Below are 26,362 nucleotides of genomic sequence, written 5' to 3' on the forward strand. Positions count from 1 at the left end.
CAACCCAGAACTGCTCTGGTGTTACTGGAGGAGAGGCCAGCAGGGTGGGGGTGAAAGGGAAGGCTGCCCAGAGAGTGCAGATAGACCGAGGCAGGATTGTAAAGAATTGAGTGTGTTTTCTGGAATTGGGTTTGCTGATCTGAAGAGACGTTTCCATCGCATTCAATAAAATGAGGTCAGATGGAGCTACGGCCTACTCTAGCCTCTCTGTCTTGGTCCTACCTTTTACCGAGCCCCTTTTTATTGAGATTTTGTTCTGGCACCACCTCAATTTTAAAATTCTCAACCCTGTTTTTAAGTTTTTCCTCAGGGTCTTGCCTCTCCCTATCACTGTAATGTCCCACAAGGCTCTGGGATCTCTGTGATCCTCCAATTCTGGCCCCTCAAGCATTCTTGACTTCTTTTTGTGTTAATCACTGCAACTTGACAGCGTCCCTTTGGTTGCCAACATCCCAAACTCTGGAATTTCTTCCCTGCGCCTCTTCACTCTCCTCTCCCAAATAAGCCTCTTCAAAACCTATCCTTTTGACTGAGTTTTCAGTCATCTGCCAAAACCATTTTGACTCACTATCCAATGTACGTAGCTAAATATAAACTGTGGGCTGTTCAGCCCCTCAAGCCCACTGCACCATTTCGTGAGATCGTTATTGCCTTAAGTCCTGTTTCCTGTCTACCCCTGATAACCTTTGACCTCTTAATTAGTCAGGAATTTTCCCATTATGCTCCCGTGCAGCACCTTGATGTGTTTTGCTCTGGCACTATGCAAATGTGATGGAAGGAATCCGATTATAACTTTGATCGAAATCTACATTCCCACTTGTCCAGCCCCGAGCGGTCATCGTTGACTCTTCTGATACAGCCGTGAGCTGATACAATGTGCTTCGGCCATCTCCAATTTACAGTTTTCCTCATGCCCCATTGATATTCTTTCTCTTGGCTGTCTCGCATTGGTATCTGGAAGGGTAATCCTTCCTCTCTGGACAATCCAGAAGAATCCGAGGGTTGGCAACCCCAGGAAGGAGGGGCTTGCTATGCACTGCCCTGGGGTGGGGGTGGTTGCTGGTGTGGAGAAATAGGAGACGGTGTGCTCAGGTAGGGTCTGGGAAGCTGAGGAAATGCATTGCCTGAAGAGAAATGTTTGTGTGTGCCCCATGTTTTATAAATATATATATACTCAATCCCTGCGTATGAGTGATTTTTGTTTTTTAAACAAATGTTTACCATCCGAGGCAGTGAAAACTATAAGTCAAAAACCTAAAAACAAAGGAGGGGAAAATGGTAATGGCAGGGGAGAAAATTTAATGTCTGCCCAACTGCAGGAAATCTGTATTCCCTGACCCAGGAATCCAATGCAAATCACTGAAGTCTGCACTTCTTTCTTTTTATCATTGAACTGTTTTATTTCAAAAATAGACTTTGTATGCAAAAAGATATTCGTCTGAATATAGTTGCAAAAGCAATAGCAAATGTTGGAGTTTGATTCTATCCAACAAACAAACCAAAGGCATTTTCTCCACGTGTAAAATTATGTTTACATAACTTTGAGACTCCAGGAGCGATGAGCCTATGATACATCTCTGGGGCAGATGGGACTTGATGCTGGGACATTTTGCCCAGGGGCAATACACCACAGGACACTATTCGTCATCTTTTATTGAGCCTGCTTGCTCATTTGCAGTGAACCCCCCTTTGCTTTGTTGGATGGGCACTTGTAAAAGAGTTTGCTCTGTTTTGAGGCATCACTTGCAGAAGTGTTTTCTCTTGCCCATGCAAGTGCACTGAAAGGGTAAAAATTCCTTCTTAGATTTTTTTTAAAAAGAAAAGACTGACTGATTTGCAGGATTGCCTCTGGAGTGCATTCGGAGTGGCCGAGAACTGAAGTTTAATTCCTCTGTGTTCGTTAGTGAATGCAGTTGGGAAGATGTTCACGCCCCCAGTAGAGGCTATAAATGTTATAAATTGGAAGGGAACTTTTTTTTTATACAGGAAGTGATGAGAATGTTGAATAGAGGATCATTGCATTGAAGGGGCAACTAGATGTGTGGTCAACAGAGAGAAATGAAACAATGCCTTGCTGTGAGGGTGAGATGCGATAAGATAGGATGGGAAGTAGTTCAAAAGGTCAGATGTTTAAGACAGATGAGGAGGACCCTCTTCTGAGGGTCATGACTTAAAATTCTTTGCACAGGGCTGTAAAAGCTGGGTCATTAGGTATATCTAAGGCTGAGAGAGATTTTTCATCAGTAAGGGAATTGAGCATTATGAGGAAGAGGCAAGAAATTGGAGTTGAAGATAAAGAGATCATGGCTGATCTGATAGAACTGAGGAGCAGACTTGATGGGCTGAATGGCCTACTTCTGCTCTTGAATCACAGTGCTTAAACATGGGCATCAACCTTTGGTCTGAATGTCTTGTTTCTGTGCTGTCAATGCCCCTGTACAAAATTCAAAACAAAGATTTCCTGTGAATGATCCCTTTTTAGTGCAGCTCTCATTTGATAGAAAATTGCAGAAGTGATACATTGGGATGTGTTGGCCTTGCCTAAGCCCAGGTGACTTTAGCATGTGGACTCTAGAAACGATTGATCAGAATGTTACGGATTGTGCTCAACGCTAAATTTGAGCTACTGTTCAGGGCTTCCTTGTATGGCTCCCAAGTTGTTAATTTGTTCAAGTTTTTTTTTCTGGACAAATCAAGTTGTTTTCTAGGATGATTCCTCTATTTCAGTAGCTGCAGAGGATTAAAAAGAAAAATAGGAAATTGAATTATAGGCTTAATGAGGGCTGGACTGAATATGATCTTTTATCTACCTGTTCCAAATGCAGTGCAAGGCCCCAGTGGAACACTTCAAGAGGGAAGCAATTTTGCAACAAACAGTGAAAGTGATGGCTCACTCAATGAGATGGACATGCACCACCCAGCGTTTGCCCTGTGTATTGAGTGTTTGTTTTGCTACCCTAGGCTGAAGCAGACGTCGCCTCTCTGAACAGACGCATCCAGCTAGTTGAGGAGGAGTTGGACAGGGCTCAGGAACGCCTGGCCACCGCTCTGCAGAAGCTGGAGGAGGCTGAGAAGGCTGCAGATGAGAGTGAAAGGTGAGGTGGTGGGCTGGCCCACTCTATCTTGTGCTTTCTACTGGAATGGCATTTTTTATCTCTGGTCTGTTCCAGGTCACTGAACCCTCGTGCCAATCTTATTCTCAAACTCGGACCAGGGTGCTGCCACCACCAGAGGGCATGGCAAGAACTCACAGCCAATCAGAATGGGATAAAACAAAGCCAGCCCCACCAATACCTGTCTGAAATCTGGTTTACACTGGCCATTTGGCCACCCAGCCTCCCTCAACTAGTCCAGGTTGCTGAGGCAATGTGCCCTTTTACATGCATGTTGTCACCTGACGCTATGGTGGTGATGGTATAGGTTTCCATTGTGATCCATCATATAGTTGACCAGGAGACTCTCCTGTTCTTCCTACCTGCCATCAATGTGTTTTCAAAAGATTCATATGTTTATCTTCCACCTGAATTTGAATCCAGAACATCTGGTCCTGAGGCAGAAATAATACCCACTGCATCAACATGTGGAAACTCTTCCACAATATTTTAAATATGAATGTACAATAACGACCTTGGTAGTTGTTTTAAGAGTTCTATAGGTTAAGAATCAGTTGAGACTGAGGTTAAGAGATAACAAGGTGTGGGACTTAGAAGGGTCTAGGCCCGAAACGTCAGCCTTCCTGCTCCTATGTTGCTGCTTGGCCTGCTGTGTTCATCCAGCTGTACACCTTGTTATCTCGGATTCTCCAGCATCTGCAGTTCTATTATCCCTGAGACTGAGTTTAATTGGTTTTATTGACACTAAGGCACAACAATGTGTATTTATGTAATACCTTCTATCATGGGGAAATGAAACTTTTTTTCAAGAGCTTTCTCAAAATTTGGACTCGCGCAAGTTATTGGTGGTTAATATTCTCAACCAAACTCCATTTTTTTTTAAACCAAGAAGTTTGGGGCTTTGAGTAGAATGTACATTGCACATTCCAAATCCTACACCCTGTCCTGAAGCTGGGATTCCACATTCAGCTGGGCTCTGGTAGTCGCTGGCTGACAGGTTATGCTAAATTGCCCAAGCTGAAATAGTGGGCAAGTGCCCATCCTGTGATACATGTGGCCAGCCTAGAAATCTGGACACTGCCCTGGGGTTCCCTCTCTTGTTAGCATTTGTCAAACGCTTATTGTTTTTAGCTGGGGAAGGACCTATATGTTGTAGTCGTGTGCTCCACGAGTTATTGAGTATCATGGCTGTGACAGTCTGTCCTCCATCCTGTTCTGCCTGCTTGTGTTAGCAAGTGAGAAAACACGCTCTGGACTTAGCTGGAGTTATTTTATCATATGGGGAGGTGATGGCCCAGTGGTATTATCACTGAACTATTAATCCACAGACCCAGATAATGTTCTGTTTGTTTTTTTTCTGAAGAGGGGTCTAGGCCAGAAACATGAGCCTTCCTGCTCCTCTGATGCTGCTTGGCCTGCTGTGTTCATCCAGCTCTCCACCTTGTTATGCCTAATGTTCTAGGGACCTGGGTTCAAATCCCGCCACGGTAGATTGTAGAATTTGAATTCAGTAAATATCTGGAATTATGAATCTAATGATGACTGTGAATCCATTGTCAATTGTCAGAAAAAAACCCATCTGGTTCACTAATGCCTTTTTAGGGAAGGAAAGTGCCATCGTTACTTGGTCTGACCTACATGTGACCCCAGACCCACAGCAATGTGGTTGACTGTCTGGGCAATTATGGATGGGCAGTAAATGCTGCCTAGCCACCGACTCCCTCATCCCATGGATGAATAAAGAAGGAAAAAAACTATCATCCAGTCTTTGAGGAACAGGAATGGTCATTTTGGGATCAGAACAGCATTTGGAAGTGAAGATAACATTGAAAAGAGGGAAGGATGTTGGAGTGGTATATCACTGCCTGTTTTTGGACACATTGCTTTTGTAGCTCAATGCTTAGAGGTTGCATCATTATTAAATAAATCTTCAGAAACTATCTTTTGAAGCCATTTTTAACCGTCCCAATCTGCTGCCGTGATTCTGAAAGCATCAGCCTTGGTATTGAATCAGAGATAATGGGAACTGCAGATGCTGGAGAATTCCAAGATAATAAAATGTGAGGCTGGATGAACACAGCAGGCCAAGCAGCATCTCAGGAGCGCAAAAGCTGACGTTTCGGGCCTGGACCCTTCATCAGAGAGGGGGATGGGGGGAGGGAACTGGAATAAATAGGGAGAGAGGGGGAGGCGGACCGAAGATGGAGAGTAAAGAAGATAGGTGGAGAGAGTGTAGGTGGGGAGGTAGGGAGGGGATAGGTCAGTCCGGGGAAGACGGACAGGTCAAGGAGGTGGGATGAGGTTAGTAGGTGGCGGGGGGTGCGGCTTGGGGTGGGAGGAAGGGATGGGTGAGAGGAAGAACCGGTTAGGGAGGCAGAGACAGGTTGGACTGGTTTTGGGATGCAGTGGGTGGGGGGGAAGAGCTGGGCTGGTTGTGTGGTGCAGTGGGGGGAGGGGTCGGACTGGGCTGGTTGAGGGATGCAGTAGGGGAAGGGGAGATTTTGAAACTGGTGAAGTCCACATTGATACCATATGGCTGCAGGGTTCCCAGGCGGAATATGAGTTGCTGTTCCTGCAACCTTCGGGTGGCATCATTGTGGCAGTGCAGGAGGCCCATGATGGACATGTCATCAAGAGAATGGGAGGGGGAGTGGAAGTGGTTTGCGACTGGGAGGTGCAGTTGTTTTTTGCGAACTGAGCGGAGGTGTTCTGCAAAGCGGTCCCCAAGCCTCCGCTTGGTTTCCCCAATGTAGAGGAAGCCGCACCGGGTACAGTGGATGCAGTATACCACATTGGCAGATGTGCAGGTGAACCTCTGCTTGATGTGGAATGTCATCTTGGGGCCTGGGATGGGGGTGAGGGAGGAGGTGTGGGGACAAGTGTAGCATTTCTTGCGGTTGCAGGGGAAGGTGCCGGGTGTGGTGGGGTTGGAGGGCAGTGTGGAGCGAACAAGGGAGTCACGGAGAGAGTGGTCTCTCCGGAAAGCAGACAGGGGAGGGGATGGAAAAATGTCTTGGGTGGTGGGGTCGGATTGTAGATGGCGGAAGTGTCGGAGGATAATGCGTTGTATCCGGAGGTTGGTAGGGTGGTGTGTGAGAACGAGGGGGATCCTCTTGGGGTGGTTGTGGCGGGGGCGGGGTGTGAGGGATGTGTCGCGGGAAATGCGGGAGACGCGGTCAAGGGCGTTCTCGATCACTGTGGGGGGAAAGTTGCGGTCCTTAAAGAACTTGGACATCTGGATAGCCTTGGTATTGAAGTTTGTTTCAGAAAACATGATATGTTTTCTTTAATTCTAATGGCTATGCTTGCTGACGTGAAAGTGAGCAATAAAGATATGCCTCAACCCTGTCCGTGCAGTTAACCTGTCCAACTGTTGGTACATCCTAGGGGTTAATTACTTTTAACCACTTTGTCCCAAGAACATGTGCTGAGCAATGTTGTATGAAATGTTGGTTTGATGATTGCACAATGTTGCCAGTGATGGGAATGTATGTGCTATTTTTCTCCCTCCTTTCTCCTACAGAGGCACGAAGGACCCCACCATATAGAGCTGGCTGCTAGGGTTGAAATGGCTGACATTAGGCCAAGTTATGAGAAAAGGCCCAACTTTGATCACCGTCCCTTTTATTTATTCACTCAGAGACGTGTTGCTGCCTGGGCCAGCATTTATTGCCCATCCCTAGTTACTGTTGAGAAGGTGGTACTGGTGAGCTCCCTTTTTGAATGGTTCCAGTCCACGTGTTATAGGTAGATCTACAATGCCAGTGGAGGGAATTCTAGGGTTCTACCCAGCGATATTGAAAGAACAGCAATATATTTCCAAGTCAGGATGGTGAATGCATTGGAGGGGAACTTGCAGGTCGTGGTGTTCCCATGTATCTGCTGCCCTTGTCCTTCTAGGTGGAAGTGGTCATAGGTTTGGAAGGTACAGTCTGAGGATCTTTGAATTTCTGCAGTACATCTTGTAGATTGTACACACTGCTGCTACTGAGCATTTTGGTTGTGGAGGAAGTGAATTTCGTGCCAGTCAAGTGGGCTGCTTTGCTCTGGATGATGCCAGACTTCTTGTGTTGCTGGAACTGCACCTATCCAGGCAAGTGGCTCATATTCCATCACACTCCTGACTTATGCCTTGTAGATGGTGGACAGGCTTTGAAGAGTCAGGAGGTGAGTTAGACACTGCAGTATTCCTAGCCTCTGACTTGCCCTTATGGTCAGTGTTTGTAATGAGTCCAGTTGAGTTTCTGGTCATTGATAACCCCCAAAGATGTTGATAATGGGGGATTCGGTGATGGTAATTCTGTTGAACATCAAGGGGTAGTGGTTAGATTATTTCTTGTTGGAGATGGTCATAGCCTGGCATTTGTGTAGTGTGAATGTTACTTGCCACTTGTCAGCTCAAGCCTGGATTTTTGTCTGGGTTTTGTTGCATTTTAACGTGGACTGCTTCAGTATCTGAGATGTTGTTTATGGTGCTGAATATTGTGCAATGATAGTTTTACTGATATATTCAATCTTTTGATTTTATTTTTTCTGCCCTGTATGAAGGAGGAAGTTAAAAAGTATTGTGTTGACTCCCCTGCTCAATGGGGAAGATTAATAATGAAGTTTGAGACCGTTGAAAACCATGGTTCAGATCCACTAACTGAAGTGGGGTTGGGATCTGCTGACACACCTTGCCCAAAGACCCATTAATTTTTCCCCAATGTCGCATCAAAACCAAGATAAGGAGACATCCTGGAAATGAAATGGAAACATCTTCCAAAAGTTGCGTTGGCAAAATGATTGGTATCGGGCATCAGGAGAGTTTGATAATTGCACGATGGCACCAATGATGGGAATGTATTGTAGCTTTGTGCTCATCCATGCTATTTTTTACCCCTCCTTCCTCCTACAGAGGCATGAAGGTCATTGAGAACAGAGCCCAGAAGGACGAGGAGAAGATGGAACTGCAGGAGATCCAGCTTAAGGAGGCCAAGCACATTGCAGAGGAGGCTGACCGCAAATATGAAGAGGTTGGTCCTTCGTGTGATTCCACTTCTGAGAGAATCATGATGCCAGGGCTGAAAGCTTCATAACCTTGCAGTTGAAATGAAGGAAATTTAGAGTTCATTATTTCTCAAATCTGTTCTCAGTTTGAGAATGCCCATCCTAAAAAGCACATGATATTTTTCCATTTGCCTGTTTTGTGTATCCTTCTGACATGTGGAATATTTTTAGAAGGGGTGGGGGGAGTGCTAGCTTTCATAGAATCCCTACAGAGCAGAAAGAGGCCATTTGGCCCATTTGCCTTTGCACACAATCCAACCCACTTCCCATCCCTCTAACCTCATGTTTCCTGTGGCTGATCCATCTAGCCTGCATGTCCCTGGTATCCCAGTAACCTGAGTTAGATACTAACCCTGGTCCCAGCAGCAACAAGCCAATGATTGACCTGTTGATCCTTTGGACAGTTTTGGATGTTAGTGTAACTTTTTTTGCTGGCTAGTTGTTTGGTCTGTTAGGCTTGTATTTTCAAGACGTGAGTGAGCACACAATTATACATCTGTTGCAAAGTAGGACACTAACTGGCATTGAAGAACCGACTGGACAGGAGCTGAGATCGCGACTGCAGTGAGTTATCATGATCTGGAGCCCACTGCCCGAAAGAGGAGTGGAATCAGATTCAACAATAACTCTCTGAAGGGTAATAGAAGTGGAACTGTTTAATCATGAATGAATGGTTAGGGCTCATTGGGCGTGACAACATAACGCAGGCACAATGAGTCATGATGTGGAGGTGTTGGGCTGGGTGTACAAAGTCAGAAGTTTCACAATACCAGGTCATAGACCAGCAGGAAACTGTTCCTTCATCGGGTGAAGTGGATGAAGGGGCTGTGCTCCAAAAGCTTGTGATTTCAAATCAACCTGTTGATCAAAAACCTGGTGTCGTGTGACTTCTGACAATGAGCTAGCTTGGACACAATGGGCACCTCATTGTGGGGCCATTTGTAAGTGGGCACATTATAAGCTTCTGTTTCACCAAACTTGCCAGACCCTGTCCCCAAGGTGAGACGAGCTCATGTTATAATGTCTCCTGCATCGGATGAAACTCACTGTTACGTTGTACATCCACAGGTTGCACGTAAGCTGGTGATTATTGAGAGTGACCTGGAGAGGACTGAGGAGCGAGCAGAACTCTCTGAATCGTATGTATAATTTGCACTGCTGGGCATTGTCTGTGAAACTAAACATGCTTTAAAAGCCAAGCATTAAAACCTGCTTATAAACATGTCATGCAAAGCAACTTGGAAGAATTAAGTCTTTGAGTATAGTGACTGCAAATGTCATTGTGTTTTATGGAAAAATATCATTTCTAATGTAACCTTTCTGGCAATGAATCATTAGAAAACATAGATTTCCACTAAATCCTGTATTCAAAGAATTAAGGCACGAATGAAACACATCCAGATGTGAAATGTCCATGGCTGTGTCTGTTGGGTTTTTGTTTTAACATGTTATCTCTTCTTCACTGCATGCTTTCATTGCACATTACTGTGTGGCCATGTGCATTTCGCATGATCTGTTAGTCGTTCTCGCCAGATGGAAGAGGAGGTTAGAGTAATGGACCAAACCTTGAAATCTTTAGCGGCAGCAGAAAGCAAGGTACTGGAATTAATACACTTTTTGGCCTCACCTTGCTTGCTCACACTGCTGTGTGCTATCTAAACACTTCTGGTGTGGAATGGGTTGTGCCATGGTGTTTAGGAAAGATTTAGCTCATTCTTCCCCTCTGCTGCCCATCCAGCATTCTGCTGTTGGACTTTCAGTCTTGACTTTATCTTGTTTATCTCATTTCGTTTCCTTCAGCTGTGGCCTACAAGCAGTTGATTCTTTTCTTTTAAGAAGAAAAGAGTTTACAAACTCGCTTTCCTTTGGCAAAGGATTCTTGAAGTTGTTTCACACTTTCTTGGTGAGGAGTGAATTGAAACATTTTAAACTGGAGTCAATTTCTGAAGGCATCAGCTGCTTTAAGGTCACCTTTTTGTGCACACTGCAAGAACTATTTTGTTAAATCTCCTCTATATTTTTCTTTCTGCTTTCTCTTTCACTCTCTCATGTTGTTTTGTCTATTTCTTTCGTTCTTTCTCTTTTCTTTCTTTTTCTCTCTCTCTCTCTCCCCCCCCCCGCCCCTGTTCCCCACCCTGTTCTTTTGTTTTCCTTTTTCCCTCCTTTTTTTTCTCTGTTCTGACTTAAAACAGTAAATCTGCTGAGCTTGAAGAAGAGTTGAAAACTGTGACCAACAACCTGAAGTCACTGGAGGCTCAGGCTGAGAAGGTAGGAGAGGCTGAAAGTTCCACTTTGATATCAAAAGCGTTAACCATTATAAGAAAAACAATGATCGATTTTTGTCTTAACTGCAATATCCAAACTCTCCTTGGGTTACATGGCTATAATGTATAACCACTCTTAAAATCTAGGAGATTCTGGCTTCTAGAGTCCTATGGTCCAACAGATTTGGGAGAGTTAATTGTAAGACTGAAATTCTTATTTATATCTGCTTCATTTTTTTGAGTGTTGCTGGCGAGGTCAAAGTTGGGCCATCCCTGAATGGAGTTTCTTGGTTAAGGCTTTTACAAAGGCCAGTTAAGAGTCCCTCTTTACTGTGGGTCTGGGGTCACATGTAGATCAGATTGCATGAGGATTGCGGATTTCCTTCCCTGAAGGACGGCGTACAGATGGGCTTTTGCAACTAATATTGAGGGTTTCATGGTCGCCTTTGAACTGTACAGCCTTTTGGCCCACCATCTCAGACTAGCTCTTGTGGTAGTTCCATGGTGAATAAATATAAAGTGAATATTTGTAATAATTACCTAAACCTTCACAAGTATTACAAGCTCTTTATGAGCACTTGTACCTAGCGTCCCATCAAATGTTTCCCGTTCAGGAGATTTGTGGGTGGTTGGCAGATGGAAGTGATGAGAATTCTGTTGATGGTTTTTCATCTGTCGGAATTTATTAGCTTGTCCCTTGCTGATTCGAGTCTTCTTTCTCTTTCCCCCCCTCCCCCCACCCCATACTGTTCTCAGTATTCGCAAAAGGAAGACAAGTATGAGGAGGAAATCAAAGTCCTGAGTGACAAACTGAAGGAGGTGAGTGAAGTATCCCACCTGGTTTTGGGATTTCAGCATAGTCTTTGAGCAACTGGCCCCAAATCTCTGAAATCTTTTTGTTGTTGATGATTTCAGGCTGAGACACGTGCTGAGTTTGCAGAGAGATCTGTCACCAAGTTGGAAAAATCCATTGATGACTTGGAAGGTATGATTGTCCATCACTTCCCAAATACCCTATGGCTAATAACCCCCTTTAGTACTGTTGGTTTATGACCAGAAGTATACACAAGGCGTAACTTAAGTGGCCTGGATTGATTTTTGGTTTTGTTTTATTTTATTTATTGTCTCTTTTTCTCTGTCACAGTTTTCTTTCATTCTCTATCTAGCTGTCTCTTTCTAACTCTCACTGTCTTGCGTGCGCTCTCTCTCACGCTCTCAGTTTTGCATTTAATGAAGTTTATTTAACATTGAAAAGTGATTGAACAAAGATACACTCTGCCATGTTCTCCCTAGTGGCCAATCTTCATAGCTGTGAGATTTCTTGTGTCATTCAGATATGAATGTGCTGGATCTCTGTGAGCAGCGAGGAGTTCTCTATAAAGCGCATGTATCCCAAAGGAGGCTATTGTAATTGGAGACTTTGTTTACCTGTAAGATTGACAAACTGTTTGCTTGCTCACCTAAAGGCAAGACGCCTTTTCTGCATGAAGAGGCAGATTGGTTCATTTCCCTCTTACTGATTCTTTCTTCCTCTTTCATCTCATTTTTGTTTGGCTGTACATCTGTTTGTCTCTTCCTTTTGGCCGCTGTCCTGTCTGTATCGGGATGCGATGATCTTTCATCTCCTGTCTGTCATCACATTCACCTTGCCTTCACACCTCCTGCCTCTGCCTCTGTAGATGAATTGTATGCTCAGAAGTTAAAGTACAAGGCGATCAGCGAGGAACTGGACCATGCTCTCAACGATATGACATCAATGTAATTCTTTTATCTTTGTGCCTGTTTGCATCTGTGCACCATGACGTTCCAAATAAACTTCCTCATACTGCACTTCCTGAATCCCTAAAACTAATTCTTAGCTAAGAATTTCTTTCTCTATATTCCTGTCCTTGACTCTTAACTGCACTTAATTTGCTGTGCACTAATATTTATATACTCAACAAACTGTACTGGTTTTGCTGGTCTTCACATGAGAATGTCCATGTTTAAAAAATGCAAGTTTGCTTCTTGCTTAATAGTACCTGTTTAAACCAGTATCCGATCATATTGTACATAAGTGCTCACCATTTAAATTGTTGGTTCAGTTTTCCTTCTAAACATATTCAATTCTGCTGTTTGTTTGCTCTGTTTGGGAGTGCATAAAAATATGGAACAATTACCCCCGCCTCCCGCCCAAAGCAATAATCAAGGAATGCAAACCAGAAATGTTGGTTAGTTTTTACCTGTGTGCGCCTCACCATATTAACTCTGTCCTATCTTTAATGTGTGGATTCATTAGCTTTGGGAAAGATAGTCTTGCCCAAAGACTGAATCAAAAATCAAAAGAATAAGGTTTGTTCTCTAGCTGTAATTTCAGATTTCTCTTCTATTGAACTAATCAATATGTTGTTCAAAAACTCCTACCTTTCATTACTGTTCTTATCCCTGCTGACTGCACTATCCCCTTGAGTGTCTTTGCTTTCCTCCTTTTCAGCACAGTAATGCATCTTTCTTGCACTAACATTTCTTGCACTAAATTTAAAAATGAAATTTCATCTGAAACATACCAGCAAGTTTTCCATTTGGTGATGGTTTCTCTCCCAAACATATGTACTGTATCTACTTCAGTCAACACTGGTCCGTTTCAAATGAAACACATTTTAAATTAGCTGTTTGAATGATCATTTAGTGAAATGAATTCTTGTTGGAGGGTCTGTTTTCACTTTCCAATTCTAGGAAAGCAATTACATGTACAGAAGCGATGGAACCAACCTATTAACCCAGACGTCATGAGATCAAATCCCACTATGACAAACTATTACATTGAATTCAACAAATCTGTTCATTTTATGGGTTTGGAGTCTATGACCTCGAACACACAGCCTTCTAAAAGCCAGAGTCATCTAAAATTGATGCTTTGACACTCAGTTATAAATGAGGCCCATCAACATTTTGGAATTCCCAGGGAATGGGCCCAAGTTGATGCCTTGTACCACCCGCATTCCATCTAGAAGTAAATGGTACAGAGCTGAAAAGGTTTGGTCTTGTTTCGAGGTGCTTGACCTCCGTGGTCAGGGTTAGTGAAGCAATCAGGTGGTTATCCCCGGTGAATGCGGGGCGAGGTGTGGGCCCAAGCACAGGGCAAGATCAAAAACAAAATATTCAGCTGGTCTCTGAGAGGGCCTAGGGGAAGCGGAGCCCAGTGAAGTCTGCACCACCTTGGCCCAACTATCTCGCGCGCCCGCTCTCCCTCGCACGCCCGCTCTCCCTCGCAGGGACTGCTGTGCCACACCCAGGTGATGCCTAATACAGTCGAAGGACGTGGCATCACCTTGCAACTGGCGATGCAAGGCGGCCTTAGTTGAGGAGGCCCGTCGTAGAGCCATGAGGCACTGAAGGAGGCCAATCAACCTCCTGTGCCTGTACTAGCTCATTGACAAGGCTACCCAATTATATGTGCCCTCGGGAGGGGGGACCATTGGAGTTCTTGCAGTGTAGTGGCGGTGTCGCTACCTGTGGCCAAGAGGCCTGGGTTCAAGTTCCACCCACTCCAGAGATGTGTAATAACATCACTGAACAACATGAATAGGAATAAAACATGAAACAACAGCAGGAAAGGAACGAGTATCCATCTCTGCTCAAATTGCAGGCTGAACATACTGCTCATTTTAGCTCTTGCTCTTTCTCCCCATTTGAAGTGTTCCCATCCCTTACTTTTAAATGGTCATGTTTGTAGAAAGTAGCCATTAAGATGCTTGGAGAACAAATTTGCGTGGTTACTAGTATTTTGACTTTTCTCAGTCTCTGACTGTGTGAAGATGGTGGATTACAATGGTTTGTCAGTTTAAATTGGCATTAATCAACAACTAAATTACATTTCCATGTGCAGGGCACACCTTAGTAATGATCCAGCTCTTCCATGCTTGTGACAAACTGTGTGTTCTTTTGCGCTGCTGGAAAGCTTGCACTTTGTTTGAGGGCTCACCTGTGGATGAGAATCAAGCTCTTTCCCCTAGCTTCTCCTACAGAACAGTGCATTGTGGAATTTGTGGCTCTAGTGGTGGAACATTGCAGGGAAGTGTACACAGGAACATGGGAGAGGCTCAAGTGTGAAAGGGAGGTGAAATGATGAAATTAGACATTTTTTTTCTTCGTGGCCTGTTTCATTATAGACTAGTCCATCTTCTGTACTGAAGGGGTTTTGGCATCTTTGACCTCTGCTAGGCCAGATCAAGCTGAGAATGGACCTATGGAAGTACTTCATTTAAAATGTATTAAACATTTCCCAAGGCAAATTAGCCAGCTTTTGCAAAGTGAAATAGAGCTGGTCCTTCGTAACCTGGAAAACATTGTTCTTCCAAAACCTTCAGCATGGCATGATTTTTCTCCTGAACTTCAAATCAGAAGCTGACCAAAGTTGTTAGAATTCATTCTTTGCTCTCATGTTTAGCATGTTTTCTTTTGCCTTCTGCTTTCATCTGTTTCTCTAATTTTTTTTTTGTTGATTTTTGTACCTCTTTCTTATGCAGATAAACTGCTTCATTGCAATGCCAAAGACATCTCCAATCCGCTGGCTTTTGTTGTTTCTGAATCCTTCTTCACTCAAGTTTTTCAATGGGCTGAATCTCTAGCTCTAGCTGTCATCTAGCAGCTATTTCAGGCTTTCAGTAACATCAGTCACTCTCTTTATTGTACAGTGTCTCTCCTCATAGCCTAAATGTAAAATAAACACCTTTATAGATGAACTGCATCCTTCTGCCACTTCTTTAATTTATTACTGAGCTGCAATTTTGAAAAATAAAGCTGAGGTAATGCTTTACACTGGAAAGAATTTGTTTGTGGCTGCTGCCTCTTATATTTCCACACGTGTGCGCGTGCGCACGTACGTTTCGTCAGCATTGAATTTGGACTTGAAAAACCACATGAATTGGTGTAGTGTTGGATTTGGCTAGTGATCTTTCTTTGTTCAGAGTACACAATTCAATTACTCAAGTTGCCAACAATTGAAAGATAAGCCATGACACTCTCTTTTTAAGAGGGGTGTTGACTAAATTTGAAGACATTATTTACAAAGCTCTCAAATGAAGTAATGTTCCGAAGAAATGGACTGCAAACAACTATAGTTGAAACTAAAAATTAAATGTTGTATTTTAGTTTGAAAACAGATCTGCATTTAAGAAATGTGTATCTATGATAAGCTTCAAACTAGTTTAGTCTGCAACAGATTGAGAAAGGATATTTAACCTCAATGTATCACTTTTTCCCAGACTTTCCTTAGTTCCTCTTCTTGTAAAATAGCAATCAAAGTATCCAAATTATCCCAAGGATGATCCCTTGAGTCCAAATGCTGAGCCAGTGAAAGTTACGTGAAATTGATATGGAGCAGTAACCAGTTGCGCTGAATGCCCTGTTTCTGCTGTAAATGCAGTATTGGAATTACTAGTAAAGTGAAGTCCATCCCTCAGGTAAATCTATCCATTCTCATTGTGTTTGATGAGGGCAAGTGGCTAATGGAAAAACAGAAATAGCTGGAGAAACTCAGCAGGTCTTACAGCGTTTGTGGAGAGAAAGTGGAGTTAATGTTTTGGGTCAAGTGATGCTTCTTCAGAACTGACTGTAGTTAAGAAAAGCTTGGTACATGTGCTGACAATGGAAGAGTGTGTGTGTGTGTGTGTGGCAGGGGTTTTCAAAAGGAGTAAACGATAGGTGAAGATGTTGCCCAAAGAGAGAGAAAACAGCAATTGGGCAGACAAAGGAATGGATAATGGTGGCCTGAGGAGAAAAACGTTACTAATGAGGACCATCAGTGGGTGAAAATGGGTTGGCAGTGATGAAAGCCTGGTGTGTGGCTGTTGGGGTAAGGGCATGGGAGAAGGCGCTCAGGCCCGAAAACTATGGAACTTGACATTGAGTCCCGAAAGCTGCATGATCCCCAAGTGATAAATGAGAGACGGTTCTTCCAGGTTGTGCTGAGCTTTCCTGGACCACTGCACTAAGCCTCAGATAGAGATGTCAGCCAGGGAACACTGTGTGTCAAAATGACCAGCAACCAGAACCTCGGGGTCAATTTTTTTTTGTGTGTGGGGAAGGGACATGGGTGTTCCACAATGCGGTCACCCAGTCTGTGCCTCGTCTCCCCTGTGTCGAGGAGACCGCGTTGTGAGCAGCGAATACAGTCAATTGGATTGAGTGAAGTTCAAGTAAATTGCTGCTTCACCTGGACCACCCGCTCTCTGCCTTTGATAAGTGCATACACCACAGCTTTGGCTAGAGATCATTTAATAATTGGGAGTGTGGACTGTTCACTCACGCTAAGAATCATTCATGTAGGAATGAAAGACATGTAAGTTTGAAGCTAAACAAGATTTTTGACACACATCTAGGGAGTCGGAGATCCTCTAGCTTGGACTGCATGCACGTGTGTCTGTGTCGCTCTAATAAAGCTGATCCTTTCTCTGGCTGTGTCCTTGTTTACACGGTTTATGATTCGGTATCAGTCTACATAGCCTTCCTCAACTCCCTGCACATTCCACCATCTAATTCCAAACCATTGGTCATTGATCTGTTGCAATGGGTCCACTGATTGGATTGTTGTGAAAAGTGCTTCTGTTGACGTTTTGCAAGAAACGAATGTTCATAAGTTCACAGCTTGAAGGAAACCATGCTTTAAAATGCACCAGGACTCCCAAGTTGCAGATAACCATTGGACTTCCTTTTAAGAATTTTAATATGGGAAACAGTGGGTGTGCTGGCATTTGTGATGGAGTCCACACCAGGTCAGCACAGATACATGGTCTTACACTTTTGATGAAGGGTACAACATGAAAACTAATACTTTTTCATAATGATATGATTTTCGTTCTGCATTTACTTTATTTAATTTACTTGTAGGGTTTTTCTCTTTTTGGAAGATAAGTTGGAATTTCCAGTTGTTTCAGCTGCTTTTCAGTTTGAGCCCTGGATTGTCTGATGTCTGAGTCTGTCCTCCAAGTCAGTGTAGTTCAGTCCCAGAGGTGACCTCACTTGCTGTGCTTCCTGGTCTATGGTCCACAGGTTCAACAATTTGAACAAATTGGTGCTGTGAGTCATTTACAAATGCAAACCTCTTTCATATTCTCATTTGCTTGAACCTTCGAGAGGATTGGGATTGACTGAAGACAGCAAGATTAAAGACAGACATAAAGAAGCAAGAGTAGGCTATTTGGTCCATTGTTCCTGCTTTTGTTTTGGTTTTGGTTATTGTTAGCTAGGCCAAAGTTTATTACCCAGAGGGCAGTTAAGAGTCAACCACATTGCTGTGGGTCTGGAGTCACATGTACCTAAGTCCAGTGAAAAGCTTTAAGGATGGCAGTTTCCTTCCCTGAAGAACATTAGTAAACCAAACGGGTTTCTCCAACATCGGCAATAGATTCATGGTCACCATTAGACTTAGTTTCAGAATTTGTGAATACAAATTCCATCATCTGCCATGGTTAGATTCGAACCCAGGTCCCCAGATCATTACCTGGGTCTCTGGATTAATATTCCAGTGGTAATATCACTTGGCCGTCACCTCCCCAGTCTCAGTATTGATCATGACTGATCATGCACCTCTCAGCCATACTTCTGTTCTCTCCCCCTGCACCTAATGCTTCTAGCGTCTAGAAATCTATTTCTTAATATCGGTGGGGGTGGGCTAGCTCAGTTGGCTGGTTTGCAATGCAAAGTAATCCTAACAAGGTGGGTTCAATTTCTATAGTAGCTGCAGTTATCATGAAGACTTCTCAATCTCTCTCCTCACCTGAGGCATGGTGACCCTCGGGTTAAACCACCTCCAGTTGTCTCTCTCTCTCTCTGTGGTCCCTTGGGACGGTTGTGACCTTACCTTTTTATTTATTAAATATACTTTGCCTCCACTGCTTTATGCGATAGAGAATTCCACCAGTTCACCCTTCTGAAGAAATTTCTCCTCATGGCAGTTCAAACCCTCTATCCTGAAACCGTGATCTTTTGTTCTAGACAAACCCCTCACCTGGAGGGGGGGGGGGGCAACAAGCAAGGGGGGAGTGTCATGTCTATATCTAGTCTGTCCAGTAATGTCAGAATTTTTGTTTCAATGAGATAGAACATCGAACAGTACAGGCCCTTCTGCCCACAATGTTGTGCTGAACTTTTACCCTAAACCTAAGGTCTATCTAGCCTCCACCCCACCTTTATACTATCATCCAAATGGCTATCTAATAGCCACTTAAATGCCCCTGATGAGGCCACATCCACTACCCTCCTCGGCAATGCATTCCATGCCCCTACCACTCTGTGTAAAGAACTTACCTCTGACATCTCCCCTATATCTACCTCTGCTCACTTTAAAACTATGTCCCCTCGGAATAGCTACCTCCATCCGAGGGGGGGAGAAAAGTCTCTAGCTGTCCACTCTATCCTCTTATCATTTTGTACACCTCAAATTCCCTTTTGTTCTTCTAAACTCTAGCTCAGTCAGTCTAATCTCTCCTCATACAACAAACCTTATCATCCCAGGAATCAGTCTGGTGTCCCCTCACTGTCCTTCCTCAATGGCAAGTATTTCTTGGGTAACAAGACATCAAGCTAGAAGAGGCTATTCCTGCCAGTAAGTGCTATGTTGCTGCAAAGATCACAAGTAATTCAGTGGCCCTGTGATGATTGTTGGAAATGAGCTCAGGTCCGAGATAACTACGTGTAATTGCAGCTGTCCTCTTTCTGCACTCACTCCCAGTGACAAAGGCATGTGCTTAGTTGATAGAATTAACCCCTTGAGTTTGCATATAATTCACTTAAAGCCTCTTGTCTTTCTTTTGAATAATTTTTAGTTTTTGTTTCTAACATACAGTCACTCTAGTTTATCTTGTCAGAAACAGTGAATAGCCATCCATCCTAGTGCATTGATGTTGGTTACTTTGATATATTTGGAACAGTCCCAGTGTTTCTGCGACTTGCTTTACCTGGCTAACTATTCCAAACGTCAGAAAATCTATTTTGCTATCTCGGTTTATTTTGACTTTGTAGAGTTGTTGGAGGCTGGTACAATTACAATGTTTAAAAGGCATCAGGATGGTACATGAATAGTAAGAGTTTAGAGGGATACGGGCCGAATGGGACTAGATTAATGTAGGATATCTGGTCAGTAGGTATGGGTTGGATTCACTGGTCTGTTTGCATGCTGTACATATCAATGATTTAACTCTTCTGTCACCAAGAATTCTATGTTGACCGATTGGATGTCAACCATTCAGCCCAACATCTCTGCTGGCTTTTTACAAGATCAATACAAGACATTCTCTCTGCTTTGCTTTGCCCCCATATCCCAATGTGTTCCCCTGTTGCAAATTTGAAACTTTCCCTTTGCAAACAGTTGCATCGTTGCTCTGCCTCAGACACTCTCACCTTTTGAAAATCGGCTACTGTCTGGCTCTGTTTGTCACCATCTCACTTTATTTCCTTTTTACATTTGACCATCAAAACAAAGGACTTGGCCATTTGTCTTTATGCCAGTCTAATATGATAAGGGCTGATTCTCTATCGCAACACCATATACCAGCCCGCTCACCATATTCCTTCCTTTCTTTAATGTCTTAAAATTAATCTAGTTTCTTCTTGAACATAATCATGACCCGGCTTCCTGATCCTTCTGTGATGGTGAATTCAACAGATCCACCACCCTTTGAGTGAATAAATATATCCTCATGTCCCACCTAAATGGTCTGCCCCGTACAGTAAGACTCCCTGGTTCTAGACGCCCCTACTAGGGGAACATCTTCCCTGCATCTAGTCTGTCCAGCCCTGATTAGATTTTTATACGTTTTAATCAGATCCCCTCCTTTTTGAAACCCTTGTGAATACAGATCCAAGTCGAACCAGTCACTCCTCAGCCAGAGTTGGGGGTTTGCGGGGGGGCTGGGTTGGACGCTGTTTGGTGGGGCAGTGTGGACCCAATGGGCCAAGCTGCCTGCTTCCACGTTGTAGGGATTCTATGATTCAACAGTCTTGCTATTCCTAGTAGCAGCCTAGTGAATCTGTTTATACAGCACTCCCTTTATGGCAAGTGCATTCTCCCTTAGACAGGGAGACCAAAACTGCACACCCCACTCCAGGTGCCATTTCACCAAGGCCCTGCATGACAGCTGTAAGATACCTCAACTTCTGAACTCAATGAGCTATTTTTCCACACTGTGTCCTTTGGTGTCGTTGGTATCCAGAAACAATCCACAGTTTATCCGGAACGCTCCCTTATGACGATACTTAAAAGATGATCCCCCAACCCCGCAGGAATTAACGTGCACATTTAACACCTTTATTACTTCCCTCAGTGAGACAGAAAAATGGCGTCATAGCCTCTGACTTGCGGGGAGCTATTTCAGTAGTTCTCCTGTTTTTCTTCCATGCAAAGATCTATCTGTTTTATACTATGTCTGATTCAAAAGGTGGTATCTTTGGTATTCATATTTAACGAACTAAAGTTGAGAGTTTAGGATCTATAGGGACCTCAATGTCGGCTTTGGCTTCCCTTTTGCTACTTGGTTATCAGTAACTGGCTTCGTCATTCTTTTAAATCCTGCTGTCAGTCTGTAGCTTAAAAAGAGTGCAATGTATCCTGTGCCAGCAGGTGTGAGCTCCAATCCAAGAACAAAAAAATGTGAAATTATGGACTAACACCAAAGACACATTGTCCAAAAAACTACTAGATTAAACCAGTTCAGCGTACCAAAACTCAGTCTGAGCTAGTAACCTAGGAACAGGAACAAGGCATTTAACCTCATATCCATCTATTCGGCCATTGATCTGTGACCCTGCCTTTTCCCCATATCTCTTAAAAGCTTTCACTTAATGAAAACCTTGTCAATCTCTGCTTGAAAAGGAATAGTAGATCAATTGCCACTTGCAAAAAAGAGTCCCAACCTTAGAATTCAAAAATTTTCCCAGTTTCAATCCTGAGAAGAATCTAGCCCCTAGGTACAATGATATTTTCTCTATCTGAGCCATTTGTCGAAATTACCCTTTAACGTTCCAAATTCCTGGAAACAATCACAATTTGTTACAAAAGAAAATAATGCTGGGAATACTCAGCGGATCTACTATCGTTGGAGAGAGAGAAAGTCAGCATCTTTCGTTTTTAATTATCTATCATCAGAAAACATGCCTGATACATCCTTGTGATTTAACCTTGGATTGCAGCTCTCTTTCTGGTAAGACTATGCTGTGCTGACTCCAAGTTAAATGCACCTTTCCTAAGGTGCAGTACCAGAACTGTTCACAGTAACTCCAGATGTAGTCCAGCTAGGTTCTGTATGACTGAATCATAACTTCTGCTCCTTTTATATTTTAGTCCTTGTGGGGTTAAAGGATATCATTCCATTAATCTTTTTAATTGTTTTCTGTGATAATGTGACTTCAGTCCCAAACTGTATGTTTGACATTTAATGAAGATGGACAATTTAACATACTGTTTCAAAGTGAGAGACATGATTTAATGCAAATTTATAAGTTACTTATAAGCACATAGAGGGGGATGGATTTGATTCTAAATTAAGTCAAATAATAAAATTCTACTATTATATTAAAATATTTTACAAGTTCGTGAAAACATTCACTTCAATTATTGCTCCACAATGCTGTCTAGCAGAGATTTTATTTTCTTGCAAGGTTGGTGGCATCAGAATCTTCAGTTCTTGGAACCATTGTCCAAAATGAGGTTTGACTGTATTATGTTTCAACGAGTAAAGACCAAAATGTGCTTCAGTCGCTGGTCTTTTGTTGACGTGTAATGGTGTGTGTTGGGGCATGTGTCATCTCAGACTGTAAACAGTGTTTCAACACTGTGCAGGTTGGAGTTGTGTATTCGTGAGATTTGCTTGGATTTAGATTTTTGACATTGAGCTTTGCTGGTTTCCTACTTTGTGCTCTCTTGCCTAACCTCAACTCTTCTGCTTTTGTTTCCTTCTAACCTGACTGTGGATCCTGAAGATCGCCTGTATCATCAACTTGAGCAAAACCGTCTTCTTGCTAATGAGCTTAAGCTGGCCTTGAATGACCTGAGTGCCTGATTTTGAGGGGTGGTATCTAGCCTGGTTTCTAACTCTCTTTTTTTTTAAGCTGCTGACTGCTATATTTTCTCCTCTGACTAGTTTTGGATTGCCTGTCAAATGAGCTCACTTGCCTAACCCATTGGTATATTGTAACTTAGCCAGCTTGCTAATTTATTCAAACTCTCTCTGAATTTTAGATTTCCTGGTAAGTGAGCTAGTCTGTAGGAGAATATCTGTTTCAGTGCAAATGCTGTAAGCTGCCAGTGTGTTGTATGCAGTTTTTGACGAGTTACCAGATATGCTTGCAGTAATTTTTTTTTGTAACGCTAGCATTTGCTTTGTAACGGTCTAACCAGCTGATCGTGTATTTGTAAATGCAGTTCCCTTGCATCTTTGCATTTTATTTCCTTGAATTACCAGTTGTGAATCCTAACGAAAAAGGGTTTTCATTCACATGAATCCTTGCATGGTCCTGATGTCCCAAAAATGTCATTGACCCAATTACATACTGATACTGTCATAATGTGAGGAAACAGGATCCTGATGGTAGCTAAGGATTTGCCCTTATTTTCAAAAGAGAATATTATAAACTTGTGTTTACACAGTGCATGTGAACAGTTGGCTTGACCTGGATAGCAGGATTCTATGTGCATGCCTTCAGTGTAAAATGGGCATCTTTTTTGAGTGAATGTGTTGTGTTTCATTGACTTATTTATCTATCTTTTAATCTTGCAACAGAGAAACTGGCACAAGCCAAAGAAGAAAACCTCAGCATGCACCAGATGCTCGATCAAACTCTACTGGAGCTTAATAATTTGTGAGCTACATTGATTTGCTGCAAGCTGGTTGCCTCCTTGGTTATTAAAAGCCCTTCTTGAGAATAAGTGCTCCCACCTCCCCCACACCTTGCTTTTATGCAGATATTTGGCTGAGGGGGCAGGCAGCTAGGAGTTAGATCGTGATAGAGCAATGGCATGTTCCATGATGATAGTAAGAAACAATTAAATATTTTGATTAAATCTGTTGTACCCCTTAATTGCCACTTTTCAACATTTTTAATTTTAAAACAAAACTTCCAGCTGTTTACAAAAGTACTGTCAACTACAGGCTGTCTACATTCTAAAACATCCCTTTTTAAAAGGTCCACTCTCCCACACCCAATTTAATTCTTTGATATTTTCCAGAAATTATTTTTAAAAACTTGCCAATTAATGTTCAACCTTGCATTTTTTTTCCCCCTGTTTTGAGTGTTCTTTATAATGGAAGAACGCATTGGTTATAAGATAAAAGCGAGATTTGGGAGCGGCCCCTAAGACCCACTTTTCTTTTCTTCTTAAGCACTGGGTTTTAAATATTTGCAAATTATATTTTGGAGGGAAGGGATAGCTTAGAGGAATGTTTTATTAGAAGGTCTGGGTACTGCAGTCTATAATAATATTTGCTTTTGTAACAAGTGTGTGTGTTTATCTTCGCCCTTCTGTCTGAATTAGCCTGAAGTATGAACTGCAACTCTCCTTCCATGGCAGTGCAACATTCCCCAGTGTGATTGGGGGGGAAGAGAAGTTGCAATTTTAAATATAGTAAACGAGGTACAAATAGGGACCCATCAATAAAATGTGAACATTTGGTAATGTCACTTGTCAAAAAGCAGCAATTAATGTTAATTGAGATGTAGATGGTAGTATCACAAAAGGCATAGTGGGGAGATTCTAGAATATACTTGTTAAAGCCAGCCTACATCATTCTGCTTCCAAGTCTCGGTGTGGAGGGCCAATTCTGAATCTGGTATTAACGTCGCAATTATTACTAGGGTCTCCATATTAACAGGATTGATTTTGCTTGACCGGTTGTTAAAACCATAAATGTGAGTACACAAGCGTGGCTGAAACTTAATTTGCCTTGTTTTCCTTTTTTGTGTACTGCTGAATATTGTGCAACATGTATGAATGACTTAAAATCCAAAGACCTTTTCTTGTTACAAAAGGCAAATAATGAGTAGAACATACTGGTGATGCTTCCCTGTGCACGCTTAATTGTGAATTGTCTTAACAATATGCTTGTCTGTAAACTTTATAATGGTAATAAATACACACACGAGATTTTGTAAATCAGTCCTTTTGAATTTCTTAATGAACTTCATACTTTTTGTCTAACAAAGAAATTAAGATTGTATTTATTCAGCATCATTCATGACCTTTGTCATGTCCCAGAGTCCTTTTATAGCCAATTTTGAAGTTCACTCATTGTTGGCTACTTCAGTACCCATCCTTTCATCCTGAGGTCCGAAGTAGTGACATTGTTAAAATCATTAGCAAATGTTCAATGCTATTTGGTGACTCCTTGGAAACTGAAGTATTCCATATCTGTATGCAGTGTTATGGGTCAGACCAAACCCCCTCAAATTATATCAAGAAGATAGTCTAGACCCTAACTTTTTCTTATTTTTAAAGGCAAGCGCCAGGCACTGCATTCTTAATGTAATTTCACTGGTTAAACCACCAGCCTTGAAGCAAAACACACTGTTTGGTGTGTGAATAGTTTAAAATACAACAAAAGAAAATTGGAAGAACTTAACTCTATTGGAAAATTTAATGGAATGATAGATTATTTAACTACTAAACAATAACTGTTCCCATCTAGGAACATCCTATAAATACACCCTTGGCAAAGACAAATTTAGTAAAATAGATTGTCTTGCATGCAATTCTAGCAGCAGGAAGAGAACCCTAGATTTTTAGCTGTAACATAGAGGAAAAAACAGCTTCCACATACAGCTTCAAGATTCCAGCAACAATCACTACTGAAAAACTGGTTCTGTAGGAGCTTAACCCTATCCATTCAGGCTGCTTCTATTGTTCCAACTTCTTTTTAAAAAGAAAGGTCTCACAAGCTTTACTGGATTCAGACAGATAGTTGGTACTTCTCTTGAAACTTCCCTTCAAATAAAAAGGACAAAATATACCACTTAAAGCCATAGTATTGTCACAGCAACAAGATCTGGACAATATCCACGCTTGGACTGTTAAGTGAAGTAACTGTGTCAGGCAATTAAATTTAAAAAGAGAATCTAACCACTTCTCCTTGACATTTGTTGGTATTATTAAATCCCCCACTATCTTTCTGGGAGTTACCATTGACCAAAAACTATACTAGATCAACCATATAAATACAGTGGCTCCTGACTTCCTAGTGTTTGTCCACCATCTCCAAGGACAAAGTCCAGGAATATGACAGAATATTCACTTGGCACCCATCCAACACCTTACAGCAAAAATGAATTTTTAAGGAGATGGCAGAATGCACCCCTACTTAGACTGAGTCAACAACACTTTTCAAATACTTAACCATTACTACCCAGAATGATAATGACAGCATAGGAACACCCCTGCCACCTCTTGCAAGTTCCCGTCCAAGCCATACACCATCCTGACATGGAAATACATCACCAATCCTTCACGGCTTCAGGATATTGCTGCTGGATCAATCTTCCTAACAGCACTGTAGGTGTACCTGCATCCATAGACTGCCATAGTTCAAGAAGGCAGCTCACCACCGTAGTCTCCAGGGCAATCAAGTGAACACCAGGACTGAGTCATTGATGCCTGCCTACACCCTGTAAATTAATAGAAAAACCTTAGCAGACAATTTTGCATAGCCAGCTCTCATTAGTAACATATTGATAGTAATCAACTTGTTGTTTAGGTTAAGGAATAAACATAGACTAGGCTAGAGCATTGGGCACATTCTAATCTTCATTTGAAGTGAGTGTTGTAGAAAACCCTCTTCATAGGGCTTGATGGACCACAGTCCAATGTCTCATTGATGTAGCATCTCGGACGATGCAGAGCTCTGCTTGGATAGCAAGAACTACAAATGCTGGAGTCAGAGATAACAGTGTGGGGCTGGAGGACCACAT

At 42.5% G+C, this 26,362-nt stretch overlaps 1 protein-coding gene across 21 annotated transcripts in view; it reads left to right on the forward strand.

Annotated features, from left to right (window-relative positions):
* The window catches only part of LOC125446813 (tropomyosin alpha-1 chain), a 36,484-nt gene extending 11,927 nt beyond the window's left edge, over positions 1 to 24,557 (forward strand). For 4 of the 21 annotated variants that reach the window (XM_048520683.2, XM_048520665.2, XM_048520663.2 and 1 more), the window contains 7 exons: positions 2,962 to 3,095; positions 8,011 to 8,128; positions 9,231 to 9,301; positions 10,355 to 10,430; positions 11,183 to 11,245; positions 11,342 to 11,411; positions 23,185 to 24,557. In XM_048520683.2, coding sequence (XP_048376640.1) covers positions 2,962 to 3,095; positions 8,011 to 8,128; positions 9,231 to 9,301; positions 10,355 to 10,430; positions 11,183 to 11,245; positions 11,342 to 11,411; positions 23,185 to 23,267 — 615 coding nt within the window. In that variant the 3' untranslated portion in view covers positions 23,268 to 24,557. Of the gene's footprint in view, positions 1 to 2,961; positions 3,096 to 8,010; positions 8,129 to 9,230; positions 9,302 to 9,682; positions 9,759 to 10,354; positions 10,431 to 11,182; positions 11,246 to 11,341; positions 11,412 to 12,105; positions 12,189 to 14,934; positions 15,151 to 22,384; positions 23,149 to 23,184 lie in introns of those variants that run through there. The other 17 variants (XM_048520664.2, XM_048520662.2, XM_048520676.2 and 14 more) reach the window with 11 other exon arrangements.
* Positions 24,558 to 26,362: the final 1,805 nt, after the last annotated feature.

This window comes from Stegostoma tigrinum, chromosome 36 (genome assembly GCF_030684315.1).
Source record: "Stegostoma tigrinum isolate sSteTig4 chromosome 36, sSteTig4.hap1, whole genome shotgun sequence".
Lineage (NCBI taxonomy): Eukaryota > Metazoa > Chordata > Chondrichthyes > Orectolobiformes > Stegostomatidae > Stegostoma > Stegostoma tigrinum.